Source organism: Mobula hypostoma (genome assembly GCF_963921235.1).
Source record: "Mobula hypostoma chromosome 8 unlocalized genomic scaffold, sMobHyp1.1 SUPER_8_unloc_2, whole genome shotgun sequence".
Lineage (NCBI taxonomy): Eukaryota > Metazoa > Chordata > Chondrichthyes > Myliobatiformes > Myliobatidae > Mobula > Mobula hypostoma.
The window spans coordinates 556,552-583,659 of NW_026948125.1; the positions used below are offsets into that span (position 1 = coordinate 556,552).

The following is a 27,108-nucleotide window of genomic DNA, read 5'->3' on the forward strand; positions in this document are numbered from 1 at the left end:
CCAGACATTGTAATGAAGTTCACCTGTCCAAAAGTTCAAAGTAAATTTATTATCAAAGTACATAGATGTCACCATGTGTGATTTATTTTCTCCACCACTTGAATCAAAGAATCTCTGTGATGGGAGGTGTGACCACTCTTCCTGTTGTCCTCATCCTGACCCTGACACTACCCTTTCCCATACCGTTAATATTACCCTCCCTCCCAATTCCCCTGCCGTCTTTCCAGCCCTTTGGGAAATTCTCATCAGATATTCATCCCAATTGCAACAGCTCACTTTTGTGGCAATATTTCCCCCCGTTCCTCCATTGATTTCCTCACATCACCCTTCCTCTGACCCTCCTCATTTGAGGCAGCTATTCCTCATTCACTCATATGTCCCATTCGATGTGCTCTGAACCTTCTGTCTCAGGACCTGCATCTGCCCAGGGTCAAGCTGCATCTGCCCAGGGTCAAGCTGCTTCTGATTCAGTCAAGCAACCCGATCCTGCCTCTTGTTAACCTGCCCTCCCAACACCATCCTTACACATGGACCAGACCCATCCTGACTCTCTCCTTGAGCAAATGGATTTAATCTCCCATTAACCTGTCCCTGTCTTCCCAGCACCAGAGCCTTCCAACCCGATGTGCATCCAAAGTCTTCCTGTGCGTCCTCGACATCCTCGGCTCCTTCCAAAAGAGTACGTGTGTGGTGTGGGGAAGTCAGCCACCTCCTCACTTCCCCTCCATAATTAAACAGGGTGCAACAAAGCCTGTGAGAAATTAGACACTTCCCCTAACTCCTGAAATCCACAACGGATCGGGCTGTCCGTTTGACAAGATGAACCTTCGCCCTTGTCTTGTGTTAGCTCTCCAAGTCTGTCACAGTCTACTCCCTATCCACCACCACGAATGTGGGCCTTTCGTTTGGGACTGGCTGTGCCTGTTTGTCCATTCATTGGCATTCATGAAGGAATTCTAACAAGGAGAATGGTCTGGAAGAACTGTCTCTTTCCTCATAGGAATCATTTGATGACCTTCGGGACAAGCCACAATCATTTCTGGAATGGGAGGAGAACAAGAGATTTACAGTCATAGCTTCAGCAACAGTAAAACTAACAAGCTGATTGTTCACTTAAGGACTGGTAAGGTCGGTGAACATGTCCCAGTCTACATTGAGAGAGAGGGTCAACAGCTTTATATTCTTGGGTGTTAACATCTCAGGTGAGCTGTCCTGAACACAGTACACAGATACAATTACAAGGAAGGAATGTGCCTTTATGTTCTTAAGGAGGTTTGGCTTGTCACCAAACTCTCTACAAACTTCTACAGATGTCCTGTTGAAAGTATCCTGTCTGGTTACATCACAGTCTGTACAGAATGGACAGAATCAGCCTAACACATCCCTCCCCACCATCGGTAGCATCTACAGGAGATGCTGCCTCAGGAAGTTAAAGTCCATTATTACAGACCCCCAGCATTCAAGCCACGACATCTTCCTGTAGCACTCAGCATGCTTTCATCTCTGTCCCTCCTCACCAACCCCCCCTCCCACAGAGTGGCACTCCCTCCTCACCTTCCAAGCTGTACCTTTTCGTCGTGTCGTCCTCCGATACACAAGGCCTAGAGCAACCAGCAAAGCCAAGGTGATAACCAACAGGGTGACGTATAAGAGAATATTCCTGCGTGGCTGCTGTACAGAGCTCCCCGTGTTGGATCCTAAAAATATGGGAAACATGACTCACTATCACCTGCCTCCAACCCTGTCCCGTGTGGGAAATATCAGCATTGGACTCCCACAGTTGAGTCAGTGTGTTGGGGGAATTCCATGGGCATTACAATGGAGAGAAAGAGGCAAAGGGGGGAGGGAGTTCCAGAGTTCAGGGTCTGGAAAGCAACTAGAATGGGGGGGGGGGGAATGATGCTGGAGTTGGGGTTGAGGAAGGGTTAATTTTGAGGGTTTGGGATATTGAGGAGATATATGGGCGTGGGTCACAAGGTGATGGAGGGATGCAGGGGCTGGAGGAGGTTCATAGAGATAGGGAGGGGTATAGAGACTGAAAGGGTATCACAGAGACAGGGAGGGGTGTAGGGGACCAGGGGGGAATCACAGAGATGGGGAGGTGTGTAGCGGGCAGAAGGGGTTACGGAGACAGGGAAGGGTGTAGTGGCCAGGTGTCACAGAGACAGCAGGAATGTAGGAGCTGGAGAAGATTGCTCTGGCTCTTACCGGACCAGGCAGGGGAGGTGGTGCTCTTGTTTGTCCGTGTGTTGACGACAGTACAGGTGAAGCTGGAATTGGCTGACACTTCCACCTGGATCATACTGCTGATGCTCCAGAGCCCCGAGACGGCATCTTTGCTGAAGTTGTCCTGCCTCATATCGAGTAATGATCTGCTCTCCCCGTCTGTCCAGCTCACTGTGGGCTCTGGATATCCACCGGACGAGTGGCAGGTCAAGTTCACCAAGTCCCCAGTTTGTACCCGTTCCGGATTTGGGCCAACGATAGTGGGTGTGCTGTAATGGGCTGTTAACGGAAGGAACAGCGTGGTGACGGCAAGGAATCTATTCAGGCTCATTCTGAACCTGTGAGGAGGGGCATGGTGGTGTAGGAGTGCTGTGGGAGGAGTGAGGAGGGAACGAGGTGGGAGATGTGAGGAGGGAACGAGGTGGGAGGGGGTGAGGAGGGAACGCTGTGGGAGGGGGTGAGGAGGAAACACTGTGGGAGGGGGTGAGGAGGGAACACTGTGGGAGGGGTGAGGAGGGAACGAGGTGGGAGGGGTGAGGAGGGAACGCTGTGGGAGGGGGTGAGGAGGGAACGCTGTGGGAGGGGTGAGGAGGGAACGAGGTGGGAGGGGTGAGGAGGGAACGCTGTGGGAGGGGTGAGGAGGGAACGAGGTGGGAGGGGTGAGGAGGGAACGCTGTGGGAGGGGGTGAGGAGGAAACACTGTGGGAGGGGTGAGGAGGGAACGCTGTGGGAGGGGGTGAGGAGGGAACACTGGGAGGGGGTGAGGAGGGAACACTGTGGGAGGGTCGGAGAGGAAGGAACGCTGTGGGAGGGGGTGAGGAGGGAACGCTGTGGGAGGAGGTGAGATGGGAACACTGTGGGAGGGGTGAGGAGGGAACGCTGTGGGAGGGGTGAGGAGGGAACACTGTAGGAGGGGTGAGGAGGAAACGCTGTGGGAGGGTTGGTGAAGAGGGAACGCTGTGGGAGGGGTGAGGAGGGAACACTGTGGGAGGGGTGAGGAGGGAACACTGTAGGAGGGGTGAGGAGGAAATGCTGTGGGAGGGTCGGTGAAGAGGGAACGCTGTGGGAGGGGGTGAGGAGGGAACGCTGTGGGAGGGGTGAGATGGGAACACTGTGGGAAGGGACGGTGAAGAGGGAACACTGTGGGAGGAGTGAGGAGGGAACTTTGTGGGAAGGGTGAGGAGGGAACACTGTGGGAGGGGTGAAGAGGAAACGCTGTGGGAAGGCTGAGGAGGGAGTGCTGTGGCAGGGATAGTGAAGAGGGAACACTGTGGGAGGGGTGAGGAGGAAACGCTGTGGGAGGGGTGAGGAGGGAGTGCTGTGGGACAGATAGTGAGGAGGGAACACTGTGGGAGGGTCGGTGAAGAGGGAACACTGTGGGAGGGGTGAGGATGGAACACTGTGGGAGGGGAAGGGTGACTAGAGAACACTGTGGGAGGGAGTGAGGAGGGAACACTGTGGGAGGGGATGGCGAGGAGGGAACACTGTGGGAGGGGGTGAGGAGGAAACACTGTGGGAGGGGGTGAGATGGGAACACTGTGGGAGGGGACGGTGAGGAGGGAACACTGTGGGAGGGGGTGAGGAGGGAACGCTGTGGGAGGGGGTGAGGTGGGAACACTGTGGGAGGGGGTGAGGAGGGAAGGTTGTGGGAGGGGATGAGGTGGGAACACTGTGGGACGGGGTGAGGAGGGAACGCTGTGGGAGGGGGTGAGGTGGGAACACTGTGGGAGGGGGTGAGGAGGGAACACTGTGGGAGGGTGTGAGGAGGGATCACTGTGGAAGGGGGTGAGGAGGGATTACTGTGGGAGGCGGTGAGGAGGGAACACTGTGGGAGGGGGTGAGATGGGAACACTGTGGGAGGGGACGGTGAGGAGGGAACACTGTGGGAGGGGGTGAGGAGGGAACGCTGTGGGAGGGGGTGAGGTGGGAACACTGTGGGAGGGGGTGAGGAGGGAACGCTGTGGGAGGGGGTGAGGTGGGAACACTGTGGGAGGGGGTGAGGAGGGAAGGTTGTGGGAGGGGATGAGGTGGGAACACTGTGGGACGGGGTGAGGAGGGAACGCTGTGGGAGGGGGTGAGGTGGGAACACTGTGGGAGGGGGTGAGGAGGGAACACTGTGGGAGGGTGTGAGGAGGGATCACTGTGGAAGGGGGTGAGGAGGGATTACTGTGGGAGGCGGTGAGGAGGGAACACTGTGGGAGGGTGTGAGGAGGGATCACTGTGGAAGGGGGTGAGGAGGGATTACTGTGGGAGGGGATGAGGAGGGAACACTGTGGGAGGCGGTGAGGAGGGATTACTGTGGGAGGGGGTGAGGAGGGAACACTGTGGGAGGGAGTGAGGAGGGAATACTGTAGGAGGGATAGTGAGGAGGGAACACTGTGGGAGGGGGTGAGATGGGAACACTGTGGGAGGGGACGGTGAGGAGGGAACACTGTGGGAGGGGGTGAGGAGGGAACGCTGTGGGAGGGGGTGAGGTGGGAACACTGTGGGAGGGGGTGAGGAGGGAACGCTGTGGGAGGGGGTGAGGTGGGAACACTGTGGGAGGGGGTGAGGAGGGAACACTGTGGGAGGCGGTGAGGAGGGATTACTGTGGGAGGCGGTGAGGAGGGATTACTGTGGGAGGGGATGAGGAGGGATTACTGTGGGAGGGGGTGAGGAGGGAAGGTTGTGGGAGGGGATGAGGTGGGAACACTGTGGGACGGGGTGAGGAGGGATTACTGTGGGAGGCGGTGAGGAGGGATCACTGTGGGAGGGGGTGAGGAGGGAACACTGTGGGAGGCGGTGAGGAGGGAACACTGTAGGAGGGATAGTGAGGAGGGATTACTGTGGGAGGGGTGAGGAGGGAACACTGTGGGAGGGTGTGAGGAGGGATCACTGTGGAAGGGGGTGAGGAGGGATTACTGTGGGAGGCGGTGAGGAGGGATTACTGTGGGAGGGGATGAGGAGGGATTACTGTGGGAGGGGGTGAGGAGGGATTACTGTGGGAGGCGGTGAGGAGGGAACACTGTGGGAGGGGGTGAGGAGGGATTACTGTGGGAGGCGGTGAGGAGGGATTACTGTGGGACGGGGTGAGGAGGGAACACTGTGGGAGGGGGTGAGGAGGGAACACTGTGGGAGGCGGTGAGGTGGGAACACTGTGGGAGGCGGTGAGGAGGGAACACTGTGGGAGGCGGTGAGGAGGGAACACTGTGGGAGGGGGTGAGGAGGGAACACTGTGGGAGGGTGTGAGGAGGGATCACTGTGGAAGGGGGTGAGGAGGGATTACTGTGGGAGGCGGTGAGGAGGGATTACTGTGGGAGGGGATGAGGAGGGAACACTGTGGGAGTGATGGTGAGGAGGGAATACTGTGGGAGGGGGTGAGGAGGGAACACTGTGGGAGGCGGTGAGGAGGGAACACTGTGGGAGGCGGTGAGGAGGGATTACTGTGGGAGGGGGTGAGGAGGGATTACTGTGGGAGGGGATGAGGAGGGAACACTGTGGGAGGCGGTGAGGAGGGAACACTGTGGGAGGCGGTGAGGAGGGAACACTGTGGGAGGGAGTGAGGAGGGATTACTGTGGGAGGGGGTGAGGAGGGAACACTGTGGGAGGGAGTGAGGAGGGAACACTGTAGGAGGGATAGTGAGGAGGGAACACTGTGGGAGGCGGTGAGGAGGGATTACTGTGGGAGGGGGTGAGGAGGGAACACTGTGGGAGGCGGTGAGGAGGGAACACTGTGGGAGGGGGTGAGGAGGGAACACTGTGGGAGGCGGTGAGGAGGGATTACTGTGGGAGGGGGTGAGGAGGGATTACTGTGGGAGGGGATGAGGAGGGAACACTGTGGGAGGCGGTGAGGAGGGAACACTGTGGGAGGCGGTGAGGAGGGATTACTGTGGGAGGGGGTGAGGAGGGAACACTGTGGGAGGGAGTGAGGAGGGAACACTGTAGGAGGGATAGTGAGGAGGGAACGCTGTGGGAAGACTGTGGGAGGCGGTGAGGAGGGATTACTGTGGGAGGGGATGAGGAGGGAACACTGTGGGAGGCGGTGAGGAGGGAACACTGTGGGAGGGGGTGAGGAGGGAACACTGTGGGAGGGAGTGAGGAGGGAACACTGTAGGAGGGATAGTGAGGAGGGAACGCTGTGGGAGTGAACACTGTGGTTGGGGTGGTGAGGATCACTCATTCTCTACCTGCTACATAGAGCTGAATGTGGGCAGTGTGCAGCGTCTTCCACTGCTCTGAGGTCTTCAGCACGACACACATGTAGCCGCCCTCGTCCTCCAGCTGCAGTGGTCCGAAGGTCAGCGAGAAGTTGCCCCGGCTAAACTCCTGGTCATCCACTTCCGTCCGGTTATTGTACCTGCGTTCCTGATCACCGAACTGGCTGCCTGTCGCATTCTGAACGTGCACGACAATTGCCCCCCTCTGCCATAACAGCACCTTCTTCTGCAAAGTGCGTTCCTCGTCCCTGTGCGTGCACGGCAGGCTGACACGCTCTCCCTTCATTCCCACCACTTCCGATGGTTCTCCTGCAACTTGAGCGGGATGGGGAGGACACACAGTAAGTATTCTTCTGTCTCCTCTCTGGTATTCTGCTACTGCTCTCTCTCTCATTCCCAAGGTCATTGGGGGAGGGGAGGCTTGGGTCCGATGATGGGTATCTCTCTGCTATCCACGGACTAGCTGGTGAATATGTCTGATGATGACGTCGTGTCATCGACAGTGTCAAGGATTGCAGTGTTGGCTGGTGGGCTAAGAGGCTGCAAAGATAGTTTAGTGGGGATAAGAGTGAGGTCTTGCAATTCAAATCAGTAGAACTTTCACAGTGAACACAGGGCCCTGGGGAATGTTCCAGAACAGAGTGACCCACGGGTACAGAGTGGAGGAGTTGGGTTACGTTGCAAGTATATTGCAGTTGTACAAGACATTAATGAGGCACATGGAGTATCTTGCTCAGTTTTTTGTCTCCCTACTATAGAAAAGATACCATTAAACTGTAGAGAGCGCAGAGGAGATTTACGAGGATGTTGTTTGGACTCAAGGTATGGAAAGTTGGAATTTTATTCCTTGGAGTGTTGGAGACCTGGGGGAGATCTTACAGAGGTGTATAAAATCACCGGGAGCATGGACGGCGAGGTTTAAGGTTAGAGGGGAGATATTTAATAGGGACCCAAGGGGATACTTTTCTACCCAGAGGGTGATGGGTATACGGAACAACATGCTGCGGAAGTGGCTGAGACAGATACATTAACAACGTTTAAACGGGCATGGATGGGAAAGATTTAGAGCAGTGGTTCCAGGGAGGCCGTGAATTTGGATGGAAAAAATTTATATATTTACTTTCACCAACTTCTAACAGAAATTTAACACTTCCTTCAACTTTATAAATGTTGGCAACAAACCACAGTAGTAAGGCCTTATTTCCAATGATGAGACAGCCTACAGAGGAGAAAAAGCCAAGAAAACAACCTCTCCCTCAATGTCGAAATAACGTTTATCGTGGATTACAGGAGGAATGGAGACATCAATGGGACTGTAGTTGAGAGGGTGAGTAGCTTCAAGTTCCTCGGTGTACACATCACTGATGATTCATCTGGAGCATACATACCGGCTGTGTGGTGAAAAAAGCACAACAGAGCCTCTTTCACCTCAGGCAGCTGAAGAAGTTTGGCATGACTCCCCAGATCCTGAGAACTTTCTACAGGGACACCATCGACAGCATCCTGACTGTCTGTGTCATCACCTGGTACGGGAACGGTACTGCCCTCAATCGCAGGGCACTGCAGAGAGTGGTGCGGACAAGGCTGTGTGTCTGTGGATGTGAACTTTCCTCAGTTCAGGACATCTACAGCAGCAGCTGTGTAAAAAGGGCCCAGGGGATCATCAGGCACATGGGTACTACAGTATAAACGCCAGGATCAACAGGTTCCGGGACAGCTTCTTTCACCAGGCCATCAGATTTATCAATGATTGCATATCTGACTGTGTATACAAAACAATTCTGTATAATCTTAGTGTTTCGGCAATATCCTTCCACATTTCCCCTCTTTATTGCTTCTACATTGCATAAACAGATGCAACAGAAAGAATTTTACTCCCTTGTATGTAATAAATAAATAAATACAAATAGTTTTAGCAGTACCTGTGACTCTGTCACCAACAGAAATCACAGATATTTTCATATCACATTACAGTTGTTACAAATATCTCAAAATATCATTTATGGCATGCTCATTGCTTTTTTTAATGCATAAATAAAGAAGCACATGTCACAATTTTTAAAAACTATTCTGATAACTGTATTTCAATAAAATTGGTGTCTTTTGTAATCCTATGTACTCTATTTTATATATTTAAATATATTATTCTGTGAAAGGGTCCATAGGCTTCAATGGCCTGCCCAAGTGGTCCATGGCATAAAAAAGGTTGGGAGCACCTGGAATAGAGGGATAAGGGCCAAAATGCAGGAAAATTGAATCAACTTGGATGGGAACCTTGATTGGCACGGGGCAGTTAAGCCGAAAGGCCTGATTCTGTGCTGAAAAACACTGTAACACACACACACACACACACACACACACACACACACACACACACACACACACACACACACACACACGCAGTCTCACACACACACTCACACACACACACTCACACACACACACACACACTCACACACTCACTCACACACACACACTCACACACACACACACACACGCATTCTCACACACACACACACACACACACTCACACACACACACACACACGCAGTCTCACACACACACTCACACACACACACACACACACACACACTCAGTCTCACACACACACTCACACACACACACTCACACACACACACACACACTCACACACTCACTCACACACACACACTCACACACACACACACACACGCAGTCTCACACACACACTCACACACACACACACACACACACACACGCAGTCTCACACACACACTCACACACACACACTCACACACACACACACACACTCACACACTCACTCACACACACACACTCACACACACACACACACGCATTCTCACACACACACACACACACACTCAGACACACACACACGCACACACTCACACACTCACTCACACACACTCACACACACACTCACACACACACACTCACACACACACACACTCACACACTCACTCACACACACACACTCACACACACACACACACACTCATTCTCACACACACACACACACACACACACACTCAGACACACACACACGCACACACACACGCACACACACACGGACACACACACTCACTCAGACTTATACACACACATTCTCACACACACTCACACAGACATACACACGCATTCTCATACAGACTTACATACATTCTCACATGGCTCACACTTATACACAGACACACACGCATTCTCATAGACTTGCATTCTCACATGCACTCACAGACTTATACACACACACGTTCTCACACGCACTCACAGAATTACACACACACATTCCCACACACTCACTCAGAATTACACACACACACACATTTTCACACATACTGTTTTGGAGGCTTTGACTGAACCCAGGTCTCTGAGGCTGTGAGATAGTGGCTCTTTAGCAAAATATAATGTTTCCTACACCCCAACCCATCCTTGTGACCCCGATGCTGATGCCCAATTGCCTCAGCCATTGCTGGATTGGAAAGTTTCTGGCCGGTTTTGCGCTCAGTGCCCCTCCCTCTCTTCTCATGAGTAAATCACACTGAATGCCACAGACCTGTGCTCTCACCTGCTTGCACGCACATGACCAAAAGGTTCAGGCTCAGCAACCAGTCCTTCATCCTGTGGCAGAGAGAAAACATGGGAATTAATCTCAGACCATTTAGCTTTGTGCCCAGGCTGCAGGCCTGCACTGTCTCCAGGGAGATCAAATGCCCCTCTTCTTCTCTTGCTCTGTTCCATCCCCTCTCCGCACTCCATTGTCCCAGGAAGCTGGGTCTCTTTATAAGGATGTTCTGGCCTCATGGAGCCCTCAGGAATGTGTCAGATCACTTGTAGATTGTGGCCCTCTGTAGCAAGGTCCTGGGGCTCACTATTGACATCCACAAAACCTTTGGACCCTTTTGAGAAAATAATTTAAGCTGTGAGTCTCTCTATAATATCCCAGAGCCTCCTGATTATTCTTGAGGCTTGAACATGAGACCTGGGCCTCTCCAGAAAGGCACTGAGACTATTGCATTTCAAGAAAGCCACGTGTCTCACCGGTCATCCTTGCTAAGGCAAAGTGGAGTTTATTGTCAGATGTGCACAGGTGTAATGCAAAGACTTACTCGAGCAGCTCCACAGGCACAAGGAGACACAACGTTCACAAAAATACATAAACTTAGCATAAGTTATGCATAAATTTACAAGAAAGAACAGAAATTGAACAAAATCAATGTCTAATTGTAGTGCAGAATGGCCACAGTGTTGCTATAGTGTTGGTTCAGGAACCAAATGGTTGAAGGGAATTAACTGTTCCTGAACCTGCTGTGGAACTTCAGGCTCCTGTACTGCAGTGGAAGCTGAGAGAAGATGCCATGTCCTTGGTGGTGAGGATCTTTGATGATGGATGTTGTCTTCTCGAGACAGCACCTCCTGGCTGATCCCTGCTGCATGTTCACCCTCCACCATCCTGAAGCCAACAATCAGCTTTTCAGTTTCGCACCACACCATCAGGTATTTGACCCCAATCTTGTACACTGAGTCATCATCACCACTGATTCATTCAGAGATAGTGGTGTTGTCAGTGAGTTTGTGTTAAGCTTGTGTCTAAGATCCCAAGGCCCTGGGAATTCATTAAGGTTCTGGTGTCATGTGTGACGCCAAGCAGAGGTACTGAACGGGTGATGCTAATGAGAGAGATAAGAAAGACAATGGAGAAACATTCAAAATGCTAATAAGAGAGAAGAGAGGGATTAACTGAAAAGAAATACAATTCAGATATTGACAGACCGGTTGCTTGGAACCTGAACTGTTTGAAGTTTGATGGACAGGTGATACCCCAGCAGGGGGATAAAAGGAGCAGGTTTGCTAAGGCACGAGACACACCACGAGACCCTGGAAAGAGCAGTGTGCCCCCACAAGTTGGTGGGCGTTTAGAGGACCGGTTCGCGGGAACCGATCAGAGGCTCACAGGGTGTAAAGGTACAATTGGTGGGAGCCTGGGGTGTGTGTCCGCCCTTGCCTGGGTGCCGGGTTCACCGCGGAAGAACGATCATATCCGGAACGGAGGGGTCACAGTCGGTGACCACAACGGGATAGAAGACATCAAAAGGGCTGCTGGAAAACAACTGCGAAAACATCAAAAGGTCTGCCTGAAACTAAATTGCATCTCTCTCTCTCTCCCCCCAATGGTACGACAACAGTGATTACTGCGAACAGCACTAAACTGAACTGAACTCTGCTTCACTTAAGACTGATCATTTTACCCCTAGACTGCGATAGAGCTTGGTTGATTCCTATTACCCTAGTCCTGTGTATATGTGTGTATTATCATTGCTAATCTGTTACATTTATATCCTTACGATTAGTGTACTGTATTACCTATTTCTTTAATAAAACTTTATTAGTTCCAGTAATCCAGACTCCAACGAGCGTTTCTTTAATAAAACTTTATTAGTTCCAGTAATCCAGACTCCAACAAGCGTTCCATTTCTGCTGGTTTGGCAACCGAGTTACTGGGTACGTAACATAAGAGGGGATCTCGTCTGGGATTTTGAACGCAAAAATTTGGGACTGGGTAAATTGATTGGGTTAAAATTTCTGAAAGAAAGAAAGGGCAAACAGCAGAAATGGAGATTGAGGAATTTCTAAAGGCGCCAACCTTGGAGGCATTAGAGGATGCCAGGATATCAGAATTGGCGACTGTTGCCAAATGGTTGAATCTTTTTAAGGGGAAGCCGACAATGAGGAGAGCGGAGATGCACAGAGCTATCATTGAGCATTATGTATCTAAAGGTATGTTTCCCCAAGGGGAGCTGGAGGTGGTATCTATGGGAAAACCTGGTGGAGAAGCGGTGCAGCTGCAGATGGAAAAATTAAGACTCGAGCACGAGTTCCGAGTAAAGCAGTTAGAACGAGAAGAGAAAGAGAAGGAAAGGGAGTTTGAGCTGGAGAAGTTAAGGATGACGTTAGAGAGGGGCCAAATGCCGAACCAAGGTGGAGGGTTCAAGGTGACCCAGGGGGTTAGGCTGGTTCCCCCATTTGAGGAGGCCGATGTTGATCGGTACTTTCTACATTTTGAAAAAGTTGCTGCAAGTCAGGATTGGCCGAGGGATAAGTGGGCTGTTTTGCTTCAGAGTGTACTTAAAGGAAAAGCCCAGCAAGCTTACTCGGCATTGTCCGCAGAAGATGCCCAGAGGTATGATGTGGTGAAAGAGGCTATACTCAGGATTTATGAGTTGGTCCCGGAGGCATACCGGCAAAGGTTCCGGAATGTGAGGAAGCAGTGGGGACGCTCGTATTTAGAGTTTGCCCGTGAGATGCAGATGTATTGTGAGTGTTGGTGCACCTCGAAAGGGGTCACTGGGGATTATGACAGACTGCTACAGCTAATAATGATTGAGCAACTTAAAGGTTGTGTCCCTGAAGGTATGAGGACCTATCTAGATGAGAAAGAGGCAGAAACCTTAGCCGTGACTGCTAAGTTAGCAGATGAGTACGCGTTAACACACGAAGTCAAGTTTACCCCGAGTAAGAGCTACCAGAAGGGTAGTCAAGAGGGTGGAGAGAGTCCACCAGAAAAGCCAGAAAGTAGGCCGGGGACTAGTGAGAAGGATAAGGAAGACCGGGAGCAGTTTGGTAGGAAGTCTCCTGGGGTCGTATGCTATAATTGTGGGAAAGCTGGTCACATTGTGTCCAGGCATTTTGCCCCAAAGAAGGAGACAGGGAAAGGAAAAACGGCGACTCCGACTGGCTGTATTGAGCCGGCAAACAAACCGCTAGGGGAGAAGAGGTCTGATAGAGTTCAGGAAGGGCGTGAGAAGTTTATTTTGGCTGGATTGGTGTCGGTGAAGGAGTGGTCAAACCCAGTTCCAGTACGGATCTGGAGAGACACTGGAGCTTGTCAGTCATTGATATTAAGGAGGGTGTTAGACTTTAGCTCAGAGACCGAGACTGGGGAGGTCAGTGTGATAAAAGGCATTGGGAAAGGGACTGAAGCAGTACCTTTGCACCAGATACACCTAAAAAGCGACTTGGTCTCCGGACCGGTCACGATAGGGGTGAGGCCCGAATTACCGATGGAAGACGTGGAGGTTTTACTTGGTAATGACCTTGCAGGTGGAGATGTGTACCCAGCAGTAAAGCTGACGAGTAAGCCTGCCAGGACCGAGGACCCGCCCATGGACTCATATGTTTATCCTGTTTGTGCAGTGACTCGGCGCATGTCCAGAAAGGCTGCCGAAGCGAATGTAGATCTAGCTGAGAAGTTTTTACCAGCCTTGTACCAGGACGGATAGAAAGTGAGAAGAAGGAGAATAGTGGAGTGGAAGGAAGTGAGGGAGTTGAGGTAGACTTATCATTAGCGAGGAAGGAATTTATACAGGCACAGGAGCAAGATGAGGAGCTGATGGTTTTGACGGAGACAGCTCTCTCCGAAGCAGAAATAAAAAGGGAACCAGTGGGCTATTATGTGAAGGAGGGAGTAGTAATGAGGAAGTGAAGACCAAGCAGATGAGGAGTGGGGGTGGTAGTGCCGAAAATTTATAGGGACGTGATTTTTAACCTGGCCCACAAGATACCCCTTGGTGGACATTTTGGGGTGAGGAAAACAGTCGATAGAATTATGAAAGAGTTTTACTGGCCGAAAATGAGGAAAGATATTGTTGAATATTGTAGGCGATGTCATTTATGTCAGGTGGTAGGAAAGCCGAACCAGGTCCTGCCTAAGGCGCCCCTTCGACCGATACTCGCTTTTGGGGAACCTTTCTCCCGAATAATTGTGGATTTTGTCGGTCCCCTGCCCAGAACTGCGAGTGGGCGAGAGTATGTGATGACTATGATGTGCGCTGCCACCAGGTTTCCGGAGGCGGTGCCCCTGGCAAGCGTCAAGGCTCCCGCAGTGGTAAAGGCACTTGTGAAAATTTTCACTATGGTGGGGCTCCCCAGGGAAATCCAGTCAGATCAGGGGAGTGTCTTCATATCTCACACATTCCAACGGATGTTGGATGAGATGGGAGCAAAGCAGATTTTGGCCTCTGCGTACCACCCAGAGTCCCAAGGGGGCATTGGAAAGATTCCACGCAACATTAAAGACCATGATTAAAATTTATTGTCAAGAGAACACTAGGGACTGGGATGATGCCTTGCCCCTTCTGTTATTTGCCGTAAGGGACACGGTTCAGGAGTCATTGGGGTTCAGCCCATTCGAGCTTGTCTTCGGTCATTGGTCCAGAGGACCCCTTGACCTTACTGAAAGAGCAATGGTCCAGTCCGGCAGTACAAGTCAATATGATTGACTACGTTTTAAAATTTTGTGAGAGGCTTAAAAGGATCTGTGACCTTGCCAAAGAAAATCTATGACACTCCCAAACTAAAATGAAACAGTGGTATGATAGATGTGCCCGCAAACAAGTGTTTCAAGTGGGCGATCGGGTCTTAGTTCTGTTTCCAGTGGTAACCAAACCCCTCCAGTCGAGATTCCACGGTCCGTACAAAGTGATTAAAAAGATAGACTCTTTGAATTATGTTATCAAAACGCCAGACAGGCGTAAGCCAACACAATTAGTACACATTAATATGCTAAAAGCTTGCCACGATCAGAAAGCAGATCTAGTTGGTGTTATCACGAAAATTAATGAGGCTGGGGTGCCAAATGATAAGGGGAAAACCCATCTTGAAAAGATAAATATGGTGTCAACCAGATTGGAGAACTCTATTGTTTTGGCCAACTTTGCTGATAAGGTCTCTCACTTAACCCCTGAACAGAGCGAGTCGCTGATAAAGCTAATTAACCGGCTGGCAGATGTATGTCCGGATGCCCCGAGGCGATGCAAGGAGACGGTATATGATGTTGTTGTCACCTCAGATCAGCCTATTAAGCAACACCCCTATAGGATGAACTTGGAGAAGGGCAAGCAAGTGGAGAAAGAAATTGAACACATGCTCGCCACGGATATTATTAGGCCATCCAAATCGGAATGGGCGTCTCCCTGTGTGGTTCTCCCGAAAGCCGATGGGAGCATATGATTCTGTACAGATTACAGAAAGGTGAACGCCTTCACAAAAACTGATGCTTACCCCATCCCAAGGGTAGACGATTGCATCAATAAAGTGGGGAGAGCTAAGTAGATCACAAAGATCGATTTGCTGAAAGGGTACTGGTGCGTTCCTTTAACCGACCGGGCTAGAGAAATCTCAGCATTTTTCACTCCACCCGAGTTATACGAGTATAACGTTTTACCTTTTGGCATGAAAAACGCCCCAGGGACCTTTCAAAGGATGATTAATTCCGTGATAAAAGGGTTAAAGAATGCAGAAGCTTATATTGATGATTTAGTGGTCTGGAGTGACACGTGGGAGGAGCACATTGTGGCAGTAGAGGAACTGTTTAAACGGCTGTCTGAAGCCAACCTGACAGTGAACCTCGCGAAAAGTGAGTTCGGCCACGCTAAGGTCACTTATCTGGGATATGTGGTAGGACAGGGGCAGCTGGCACTGATGCAGGCTAAGGTGCAGGCTATCTCTGAAGTTCCCATCCCGACGGACAAGAGAGCCCTGAGAAGGTTCTTGGGGATGGTGGGGTACTATCGGAAGTTTTGCAAAAACTTTGCGGATATTACCCTCCCTCTTACTAAGCTCTTGCCGAAGAATGCGAAGTTTGTGTGGAACAACCTTTGTCAACAAGCCTTCGAGAGTCTGAAGGCCATTCTGTGTCACCACTCTGTATTGAATGCGCCTGACTTTTCAAAACCCTTCTCTCTAGCAACAGATGCTGGCGATGAAGCAGCCGGGGCGGTGCTGTTTGCAGACAGACAAAGAGGAAATTGAACACCCAGTGGCTTATTTTTCGAAGAAACTTAATATCCATCAGAGAAATTATTCCACTGTGGAGAAGGAATTATTGGCAATCATACTAACATTACAACATTTTGAGGTTTATATTTGTCCGGCACGGAAACCACTGATAATTTACACTGATCACAATCCATTAGTGTTTTTGGCCACAATGAAGGATAAAAACAAACGCTTACTAAGATGGAGCCTGGTCTTACAGGAATTTGATATTAAGATAAAACATATAAAAGGAACGGACAATGTGATTGCTGACTCTCTGTCAAGGTGTTAAAACTTAAAGTTCTCTGTATTAACCAAATAGCTGATGACTACCTGTATATTAGTGTGTATGCAATAATGTGCATCCATGCCCATAATTTTTACCCCGGTAAAAATCCTTTTAAGGGTGGGGGTGTCATGTGTGACGCCAAACAGAGGTACCGGACGGATGATGCTAATGAGAGAGATAAGAAAGACAATGGAGAAACATTCAAAATGCTAATAAGAGAGAAGAGAGGGATTAACGGGAAAGAAACACAATTCAGATATTGACAGACCGGTTGCTTGGAACCTGAACTGTTAGAAGTTTGATGGACAGGTGATACCTCAGCAGGGGGATAAAAGGAGCAGGTTTGCTAAGGCACGAGACACACCACGAGACCCTGGAAAGAGCAGTGTGCCGCCACAAATTGGTGGGAGTTTAGAGGACCAGTTCGCGGGAACCAACCAGAGGCTCACAGGGTGTAAAGGTACGATCAGTGGGAACCTGGGTGTGTGTCCACCCTTGCCTGGGTGCCGGGTTCACCGCGGAAGAACGATCGTATCTGGAACGGAGGGGTCACAGTTGATGATCACAGTGGAATAGAAGACATCAAAAGGTCTGCCGGAAAACAACTGCGAAGACATCAAAAGGTCTGTCTGAAACTAAATTGCATCTCTCTCTCTCTCCCCCCAACGGTACGACAACAGCGATTACTGTGAACTGCACTAAACTGAACTGAACTCTGCTTCACTTAAGACGGTTCATTTTACCCCTAGACTGTGATAGAGATTGGTTGATTCCTACTACCCTAGTTCTGTGTATATGTGTATATTATCATTGCTAACCTGTTACATTTATATCCTTACGATTAGTGTACTGTATTACTTATTTCTTTAATAAAACTTTATTAGTTCCTAGTAATCCAGACTCCAACGAGCGTTCCATTTCTGCTGGTTTGGCAACCCAGTTACTGGGTACGTAACATTTAGGGATTGACTGTGGGGAACTGAAGCTTTCTAGAAAGTCCTTTGGCCCTCTGGTGTGACTCTAACTCTAGATGTATGTCCTGGGACCCTGATTTTGGACCCCCTAATGTGGTTCTAACTCCGGAGACCCTCTGACAAGTTTTGGGTCTTCTGCTGGCCAGGAAATCACCTCCAGCAAAGCCCTGTGTCAGTCAAAATACGTCCACCTTGTCTAGGGCCCCGGGAGAAGATTTTGGATTTCCCAGTAAGGCACCCAGGCCCATGGGACAACCCTGGGAGCAGCCTAACCACAATCCCAGGCTTAGGAATGGATCCACCAGAAAGGTCCTAACCCAAGCAGAATCTGGGAAGAGGGTCAGAAGACGGGGAGGGTGGGAGAGCTCGCCTCATGATTACTCTGTCCTTGGCCGCTCTCTTGTGCAGCTGGTGGTGGTGGAAGGAGTTGGCACCTCTGCTTGAAGTTTGGTGGCAAGGTTATCGGCCTCTTTGGGGGAAACCCAGCTGAACCAGGGCCTCTCTTTGTGGTTAGAGGGCAAACAAATCCATACAGATTTTTCAAAAAGACCAGCTCCTTCTTCAAGGGACTTTATAGGTGGATTTTCTCAGCTAAATAAATCCCTGAATCTAAGGAAGAACGTGCTGGCATTGGGGAGAGTGCAGAGGAGGTTCACATGAATGATCCCGGGAATGAAAAGATTAATGTATAAGGAGTATTTGATGTCTCTGGGCCTGTTCTTGCTTGAGTTTAGAAGAATGAGGGAGAATCTTATTGAAACCTAACCAATATTGAAAGACCTAGATAGAGTAGTATTCCCAAGATCCCATTGGACGGGGTAAGGGAAGAAGTGCCGGGGTTCAGATCTGGTGATGGTGAAGGAACGTCTGACAGATGTCCGAGTGGGGATGGCAGAGCTCGGAACCAGGTGATGATGTCCCTAAGCTTTCACACTCCCCTCTGTTTTCAGGGCGGAAAGAGGTGAGCGTTCAGGAGGGGCTGTCGGAGTAGCTCGTGTGTTATATAGACTGTAGCCATATTACAGCCACTGTGTGCCAGTGGTGGTGGTGGGGGGGGGGCAGTGTTTGGGGATTTGGTGCCAATTGAGCAGAATTAGGCCATTCAGCGCATCAAGACTACTCCATCATTCTATCATGACTGATTCTTTTTCATCAGTCGGGGCACTGAGTACAGGAGTTGGGACATTATGTGGCAGATGTACAAGACATTAAAAAGCAATTAAAAAGTGGTGTTCAGTTCTGGTCGTCCAGCTATGGGAAAGATGGCATTAAGCAGGTAAGAGTGCAGAGGAGATTAAGGAGGCTGTTTCTAGGACTTGAGGGACTGAGTTATGAAGAAAGAATGGGCAGACTCAGACCTCATGCAGTTAAGAAACCTGAGGGGTGACCTTACAGAGGTCATGAGAGTCACAGATAAGGTGAACATGCACAGTCATTTTCCCCATTGTTGGGAATCAAGAACTAAAGGGAACAGGTTTAATGTGAGAGGGTGAGATTTCATAGGAACCTGAGCTGAAACCTTTTCACCCAGAGGATGGTCTGTATATGGAACAAGCTGCTAGAGGAAGTGGTTGAGGAAAGTACATTAACAACATTTAAAAGACACTTGAACAGGTACATGGATAGGAAGGGTTTAGAGGGATGTTGGTCAAATGGGACCAGCTTAGATGGGAAACTGGGTTGGCATGGACCAGGTGGGGTGAAAGGCCTTTTACGATGGACAGTTTTATTCAACTGCGTTCTCCCTGTAACCCCTGACTAATCAACAACCTATCGGTCCCCACTTTCAATATACCCAATGACGGCCTCCACAGCCGTCTGTGGCAATGAATTCCACAGATTCACCAGCCTCTGGATAAAGCAATTCCTCCTCATCTCTGTTCTAATGGGACGTCCCTCTGTTCGGAGACTGTGTCCTCTGGTCCTAGACTCACCCTCTATAGGAAAATCCTCTCCACATCCACCTTGTCTAGGCCTTTCAATATTCGATAGGTTTCAATGAGATTCTATCTCATTTTTCTGAACTTCAGTGAGTACAGGCCCAGAGTCATCCAACCCTCCTCATGCATTGACCTATCGTCCCCAGGATCGTTCCTGTGAACCTTCTCTGGACCTTTTCCAATGCTAGCACCTGGACTGTGGCAGCTCGAGGGGAGCGGTTTACCCCAACCTTCTCTGGGGAGAGTGGCTGGGGAAGGAGGGAGGGGCAATAAATGCTGGTCTGAGTCAGTGAGGGGCAGTCCCAAGTACAAGTGCCGAAGCCAGTTAACGGGGTCTGTTACCCACAAGCCATTGTCACTGCCTCTCTATGGAGTGAGACTCTGGGATCCCAGGTCAAAGGTGAATCAAGCTCAGAAATAAAATGGTTCCGGGGAGAGTCTAAGTCTGGATAGTTCTGGCAGTCAGGAGTAAACTAGGGGTAAACCGACAGATCTGAGAAAATCTCGGCATCATCCAACCAAGAAGGCAGACTCACCTGTTAACTACAAACACAGAACCGTACAGTACAGGAACAGACTTTTTGGCCCACAATATCATGCCAGATTAATTAAGCTCAGACACCTCACTCCTCCTCTCTCCCTGTACATTCACGTGTGCGTCTAACAACACCTCTATCGTATCTGCCTCCCCCACCGTCCCAGGCAGCTCATTCCAGGCTCCCACCACTCATTTCTCCTCTCTCCCTGTACGTTTATGTGTGTGACTAACAACACCCCAATCGTATCCACCCCCACCACCACCCCCCCGCCCCAGGCAGCTCATTCCAGGCTCCCACCACTGTCTGTGTTAAAAAAAAACCTTGCCCTCACATCTCCTTTAAACTTTGCCCCTCTCACACAGGGTTGGGGAATCCAGAACTGGAGGCCACAGGTTTAAGGCAAGAGGGAGAGATTCACAGGGAAAGAATGGAAGGCTTCTCTGGGCCTTCTACAACTGCAGGAAGACATCCATGACCTCTAATCGAATCCTCTTGCATGGAAGCCAACACATTGTTTGCCATTCTGCATGATACAGCTGTACAGGACGCTGGTGAGAGCACACAGAGTACTGTGTACAGTTCTGGGCCCCCAGCACTAGGAAGGATGTCATTACGCTGGAGAGGGTGCAGGAAAGATTCACGAGGATGTTACTGGGACTGGAGGGTTTGCATTATAATGAGAGGATGTTACTGGGACTGGAGGGTTTGAGTTAAAAGGAGAGGATGTTACTGGGACTGGAAGGTTTGAGTTATAAGGAGAGGATGTTACTGGGACTGGAAGGTTTGAGTTATAAGGAGAGGATGTTACTGGGACTGGAGGGTTTGAGTTATAAGGAGAGGATGTTACTGGGACTGGAGGGTTTGAGTTATAAGGAGAGGATGTTACTGGGACTGGAGGGTTTGAGTTATAAGGATAAGGTGGGTGATCACAAACCTTTCCCCAGGGTAGGAGAGCCTTAACCTCGAGGCACAGGTTTAAGGTGAGATTCAATAGGAAGCTGAGGGGTAGGTTTTCCGGGGGAAGTGTTTGAGGTAGGTACATTAACAACATTTTAAGGGCAGGTACATGGATAGGAAAGGTGCAGAGTAATATGGGCCAAGACTCTCTCTCTGATTCTGAGATCTATCCTCAGTCTCTGCCACTCCAGAGAAATCAATGTCTCTCCTTATAGCTCACACCCTCTAGTCCAGGCAGCAAGCTGGTGAACCCTCTCCACATCCTTTCAGAGCCTTGCACAACACTCCAAATGCACTTGACCAAAGTTCTACACAGCTGCTATGTGACTTCCTGCTTGTGCCCAATGACAAGCATGCCGACTGCCTGTGCAGGGACTCTCAGGGAGCTGGGGACTTAGACTCCAGGATCGTGCTGTACATCAGCACTTGTTCAGGGTCCTGTCCATTTACGTTTGACCTCCCAAAGGGCAACACCTCACACTTGCCCAGATTAAACTTCATCGGCCATTTCTCTGCACACATTCCCAGCTGATTAATCACTCAGACTGCGATGATTCGATGTGGCCCCATATTAGGTTTGAGAGGATGGAGATGTATCTGAGACATTCCTGGGATCATCCTGCTTCTGCGAGGTACAGGGCTACCCTGTGGTAGGTCTCAGTTAGTCCCAGGTTTGGCCCTGGTTGCCCTTAGCCCTGCAGCAGCCCCTGTACAATCCTGCATGAGAGCTGGGACAGACCTAGGGTAGGTCTGTGCTCTGAACTAACTCACATGCGTTACAAGGAAATGGTGAGTGAGCAAAGACTTTTCTCTTTGCATAGCGGTGTACCAGATGAAAAGAGGCACAGATCAATTGGTAATCAGAGGCTTTTTTCCCAGGTGGAAATGGCTAATATGAGGGGGCATAATAAGGTGATTGGAGGAAAACTGGAGGAGCTCAGGAGGAAGATGGCACCTAACGGCGATTCCTTTGCTTGAATCTTTGGAAACAGCTCTGTTTCTATCTTTAATATCTTTTTTTTACCCTTTCAAGGTTCTATTAGAGACCCTGACCTGGAGTTACACGCTGACTTCAGTTCTTTGCGGAAATGTGACCTGCTCTCAGGGCCTCACGACCGGCTCCTTTTCAATTTGCCAAGGACGTGGCCTGGAGGACTAGTGTACGTTCCGGGTGGCTCTGCAGACGAGCAGATTCAAGGCCAGTGCTGCCGCCTGATGCATCATGGGAGACGGAAGATCGAAAGCAGTGAGCTGGCTGCTGGCTGTGTGTCCAGAGACCCGAGTTCTTTGGGCACAGAGCTCAGAAAAAGCGACGCAACAGACTTTTAACACCATACACCAGCGAGTTGCTTGTTATGTCTGCCCTCTCACTATGAAACGTGACCCCAGTGGGCTTTCCACAGGGGCTTCAGTTTGCTTATCCCACATCCCATTAAACAGGCGTGTGGATCATTGGCCGCTGTCATCTTTCCCTCCCCCTACAAGTCTGTGTGAGAAGTGGGGGGGGAATTCCGAGGGTGTCCAGTCGTGGGGTTCTGAAATGGGATCTGTGTGGATGGGTAGTCGCTGGATAGCAGACAGTGTGTAGGCTGAAGAGGCTCTTTCTACACTCCCTTCCTCACACATGAGATGAGTCCTGCCTCTCCCGAGTGTACTCATGTAAACAGTTCAGCCAACCCCTCCCCAGGAAACATTGGTCAATGTGAGCACTGTTGTGATGGACCGAGCTGTCTGCTGCGACAATGCATCCTTCCAGTACCCACCCTACCCCCCCACCAACTCCTCTTTCCATCCTCTGACAATTCACACACTCTATCACTAATCAATGTCCACAAACTGAGTTGGCATAGACCACTGACAGGTAATGTTTGAAACTCACCACATGTGGCTGTATCCTGTTGGACCCCTACACCCCTCCCTGTCTCTGTATCCTGTTGGATCCCTACGCCCCTCCCTGTCTCTGTATCCTGTTGGGCCCCAACACCCCTCCCTGTCTCTGTATCCTGTGGGCCCCTACACCCCTCCCTGTCTCTGTATCCTGTGGGCCCCTACACCCCTCCCTGTCTCTGTATCCTGTGGGCCCCTACACCCCTCCCTGTCTCTGTCTCTTGTTGGGCCCCTACACCCCTCCCTGTCTCTGTATCCTGTTGGGCCCCTACACCCCTCCCTGTCTCTGTCTCTTGTTGGGCCCCAACACCCCTCCATGTCTCTGTATCCTGTTGGGCCCCTACACCCCTCCCTGTCTCTGTATCCTGTTGGGCCCCTACACCCCTCCCTGTCTCTGTCTCTTGTTGGGCCCCTACACCCCTCCCTGTCTCTGTATCCTGTTGGGCCCCTACAACCCTCCATGTCTCTGTATCCTGTTGGGCCCCTACACCCCTCCCTGTCTCTGTATCCTGTTGGGCCCCTACAACCCTCCATGTCTCTGTATCCTGTTGGGCCCCTACAACCCTCCATGTCTCTGTATCCTGTTGGGCCCCTACACCCCTCCCTGTCTCTGTCTCTTGTTGGGCCCCTACACCCCTCCCTGTCTCTGTATCCTGTTGGGCCCCTACACCCCTCCCTGTCTCTGTATCCTGTTGGGCCCCTACACCCCTCCCTGTCTCTGTCTCTTGTTGGGCCCCTACACCCCTCCCTGTCTCTGTATCCTGTTGGGCCCCTACAACCCTCCATGTCTCTGTATCCTGTTGGGCCCCTACACCCCTCCCTGTCTCTGTCTCTTGTTGGGCCCCTACACCCCTCCCTGTCTCTGTATCCTGTTGGGCCCCTACACCCCGCCCTGTCTCTGTATCCTGTTGGGCCCCTACACCCCTCCCTGTCTCTGTATCCTGTTGGGCCCCTACACCCCTCCCTGTCTCTGTATCCTGTTGGGCCCCTACACCCATCCCTGTCTCTGTGTCCTGTTGGGCCCCAACACCCCTCCCTGTCTCTGTCTCTTGTTGGGCCCCTACACCCCTCCCTGTCTCTGTATCCTGTTGGGCCCCTACACCCATCACTGTCTCTGTAACTCCCTCTGGCCCTGAAACCCCCCCACCCACCTTTGTACCTATTGTCAAGCTCCCTACCCACATCCCCCCTCCACAGAGGACTTTGTGTTTCTCCTCCTCCCTCTCTCTCTGCCTATCCCCTCTTCCTCTACTCCATCTCTCTCCTAATCTTCCTTTCTGTTCCCATCTTCCTCTCCCCATATCCTTCTCTACCTCTTTCCTCCCTATCACCCTCTCTCACCAACACACTCTCTCTCTCCCCATCACACTCTCTCTCTCTCTCCATCATTGAACATTGAAATTCAAGCAGTCCAGCGCAGGAATAGACTATTTGGCCCAGTAAGCTGTGCAGAACCAGCAAAAACCCCCTAAAACTAATCCCTCCTACCTGCACAATGTCTATGTCCCTCCATTGTCCTTACATCCATGTGCCTACCCAATCATTTCTTAAAAGTCTCTGCCACCATTCCAGACGTCCACCACTCTCTGAGTAAAAACCTTACCCCTCACATCCCCCTTGAACCTACCCCCCTCACCTTCAATGCATGGTCTCTGGTATTAGACATTACAATCCTGGGAAACAGTTATCCCCTGTCTACTCTTATCTATGCCTCTCATAACTTTATAATTCTCTGTCAGACTACCCATCAGCCTCCGCCAGAGAAAACAACCCAGGCTTCTCCAGCCCCTCCTGGTAGCATCTGCCCTCTAAACCAGGCAAAGTGCTGGTAAACCCCTTCTGCATCCTCTCCAAAGCCTCAACCTGCTTCCTGTAGTGCGGTGACCAGAACTGTCTGCAATACTCCAGCTGTGGCCTAACAAAGTTTTATAAGTTGCAACATAACCTCTTGATTTTTGAACTCAGTGCCTCAACTAATTAAAAGCAAACATTCCGCAAGCCTTCTTAACCGCCGTACAGTATCGACTTGTGTAGCCACTTCATAGAGCTATGAAATTGGATCCCAAGATCTCTCTGCTCAGCAACACGGTGAAGGATCTTGCCCTTATCAGTGTACTGTCTCCTTGCATTTGCCCCACCAAGGAGCAACACCTCACATTTATCTGGGTTAAACTCCATCTCATTTCTCAGCCCATATCTGCTTCTGATCTATATCACACAAGTTATCTTTGCCAGTGTTCCGCGCTATCCACAACTCCTCCAATCTTGTATCATCCACAAACTTACCAAACACACTCATCTACATTTTCAACACACATCAAAGTTGCTGGTGAACGCAGCAGGCCAGAGAGCATCTCTAGGAAGAGGTACAGTCGACGTTTCGGGCCGAGACCCTTCGTAAGCAACTTTTATGTGTGTTGCTTGAATTTCCAGCATCTGCAGTTTTCCTCGTGTTTGCATCTACATTTTCATCCAGGTCATTTATATACATCACAAACAGCAGACACCACTAATTATAGACCTCCGGCTAGAATAAGTTCCATTGACCACTACCTTCTGTCTTCTATGCACAAGCCAGTTGTGAATCCAAACAGCTGATTTACCGCGGACCCCACGCAGCCTAATGTGCTGGATTAGCCTCCATGAGGGACTTTGTCAAACTCGTTACTCTAATCTTGTAGACAACATCCACCATCTTACCTCCATCATCCTCTCTCTCCCCATCACTCTCTCCCTTTCTCCCTTTTTCTCCATCTCTCTATCCTTCCCTTCCCTCTCTCTGTTCCTCCATCTCTTACCATCTCCCTCTCTCACCTCATCTCCCTGTCACCCTATCCCTCTCTCCGTCTCCTCCCTTTCCCCATTTCCTTCCCTCTCTCTTTCTCTTTCTGAATATTTCCCTCTCTTCCACCTTCCTTCCCTCTTTTTTTCTCTCCCTTGTCTATCGGCACTCTCTCACCTTCTCTCTCTCTCACTCTTTCTTCTCCTCCCTCTCTTTCTCTCCCCCTCCCTCCCATCTCTGTTCTGTTCCCCACTTGTGCTTTTCCACATTACATTACCCCAGACATTCCTGAGATTAATCCCAGGGTGAAGAGCTGGTCGTTAAGGCCAGGAGGAGCTGGATTTACCTGGGCAGGGCGTTGCACAGCGACCGATAGCTCTCTTCCTCACGGGTGTCGCTCGGTCAATGGAAGATGGCAAATGTTGATGTCTGTCCCTGGAACATCAAAGTTCAACTGGAACGAAGACAGAAACCAATGGACTTTCCCCTCTGCAACAGGCCACGTGTGTCACCGAGACAATCAGATTGTTTCACTTCATCTTTGATCTCTGAACCAAATCCATTGGCCGAGAGCTCGACTGGGGCTTTCCCCGCTGTGTGTCAGCCCCTCCCCTCGTCTCTCCTGTGGCTCTGTGGTACCTGAAGTGGGAGGTGAGGCTGATATTTCTTCCCCCGACCTCCCCAGGGTGTTCCCTGCTCCTCCCAATCACAGAGACACCTTCACACTGCTGCCCCCTCTCTCTCCTAATTTCCCAGCTCTTTATTCTTCCCGTCTCTCCTTTATCCCTTCTGTTTGACCCCCTAGTTCCTCCTCACTTCTGATATTTCTGCCCCCTCTCTCCTCTCCCCACCACTGTCTCCCCATCACACCCCTGCACCCCACTCCATCACTGTGACACCCCTGCACCCCACCCCTACAGTCTTTCTGTGGATGCGACTCTCTTCAACCTCTACACTCCTCTGTCACCCCTCCAGAATGTGATGGGTGAGTCCTGTGGGAGGGGGTGAGGAGGGATCGCTATGGGAGGGGCGGTGAGGAGGGAATGCTGAGGGAGGGGGTGAGGAGGGAACGCTGTGGGAGGGAGTGAGGAGGGAACGCTGTGGGAGGGGCGGTGAGGAGGGAACGCTGTGGGAGGGGGTGAGGAGGGAACACTGTGGGAGGGAGTGAGGAGGGAACGCTGTGGGAGGGGCGGTGAGGAGGGAACGCTGTGGGAGGGGGTGAGGAGGGAACACTGTGGGAGGGGACGGTGAGGAGGGAACTGTGGGAGGGGGTGAGGAGGGAACGCTGTGGGAAGGGCCGGTGAGGAGGGAACACTGTGGGAGGGGTGAGGAGGGAACTCTGTGGGAGGGAGTGAGGAGGGAACGCTGTAGGAGGGGTGAGGAGGGAGCGCTGTGGGAGGGAGTGAGGAGGGAACGCTGTGGGAGGGGTGAGGAGGGAGCGCTGTGGGAAGGGTGAGGAGGGAGCTCTGTGGGAGGGGGTGAGGAGGGAATGCTGTGGGAGGGGT

At 50.9% G+C, this 27,108-nt stretch overlaps 1 protein-coding gene across 2 annotated transcripts; it reads right to left on the bottom strand.

The window, feature by feature from the left end:
• LOC134341172 (CD276 antigen-like) lies at positions 1-26,041 on the bottom strand. 2 transcript variants are annotated; one of them, XM_063038972.1, is made up of 6 exons: positions 25,950-26,041; positions 9,988-10,040; positions 6,393-6,737; positions 2,209-2,505; positions 1,569-1,697; positions 1-1,039 (listed from the first exon to the last, which is right to left on the bottom strand). In XM_063038972.1, the coding sequence occupies exons 2-6, from the start codon at positions 10,037-10,039 to the stop codon at positions 957-959; spliced, it is 906 nt and encodes a 301-aa protein (XP_062895042.1). In that variant the 5' UTR covers position 10,040; positions 25,950-26,041; the 3' UTR covers positions 1-956. The 2 variants fall into 2 exon arrangements, with proteins under 2 accessions (XP_062895042.1, XP_062895043.1); XM_063038973.1 differs by having other exon boundaries at positions 1,555-1,697.
• Positions 26,042-27,108: the final 1,067 nt, after the last annotated feature.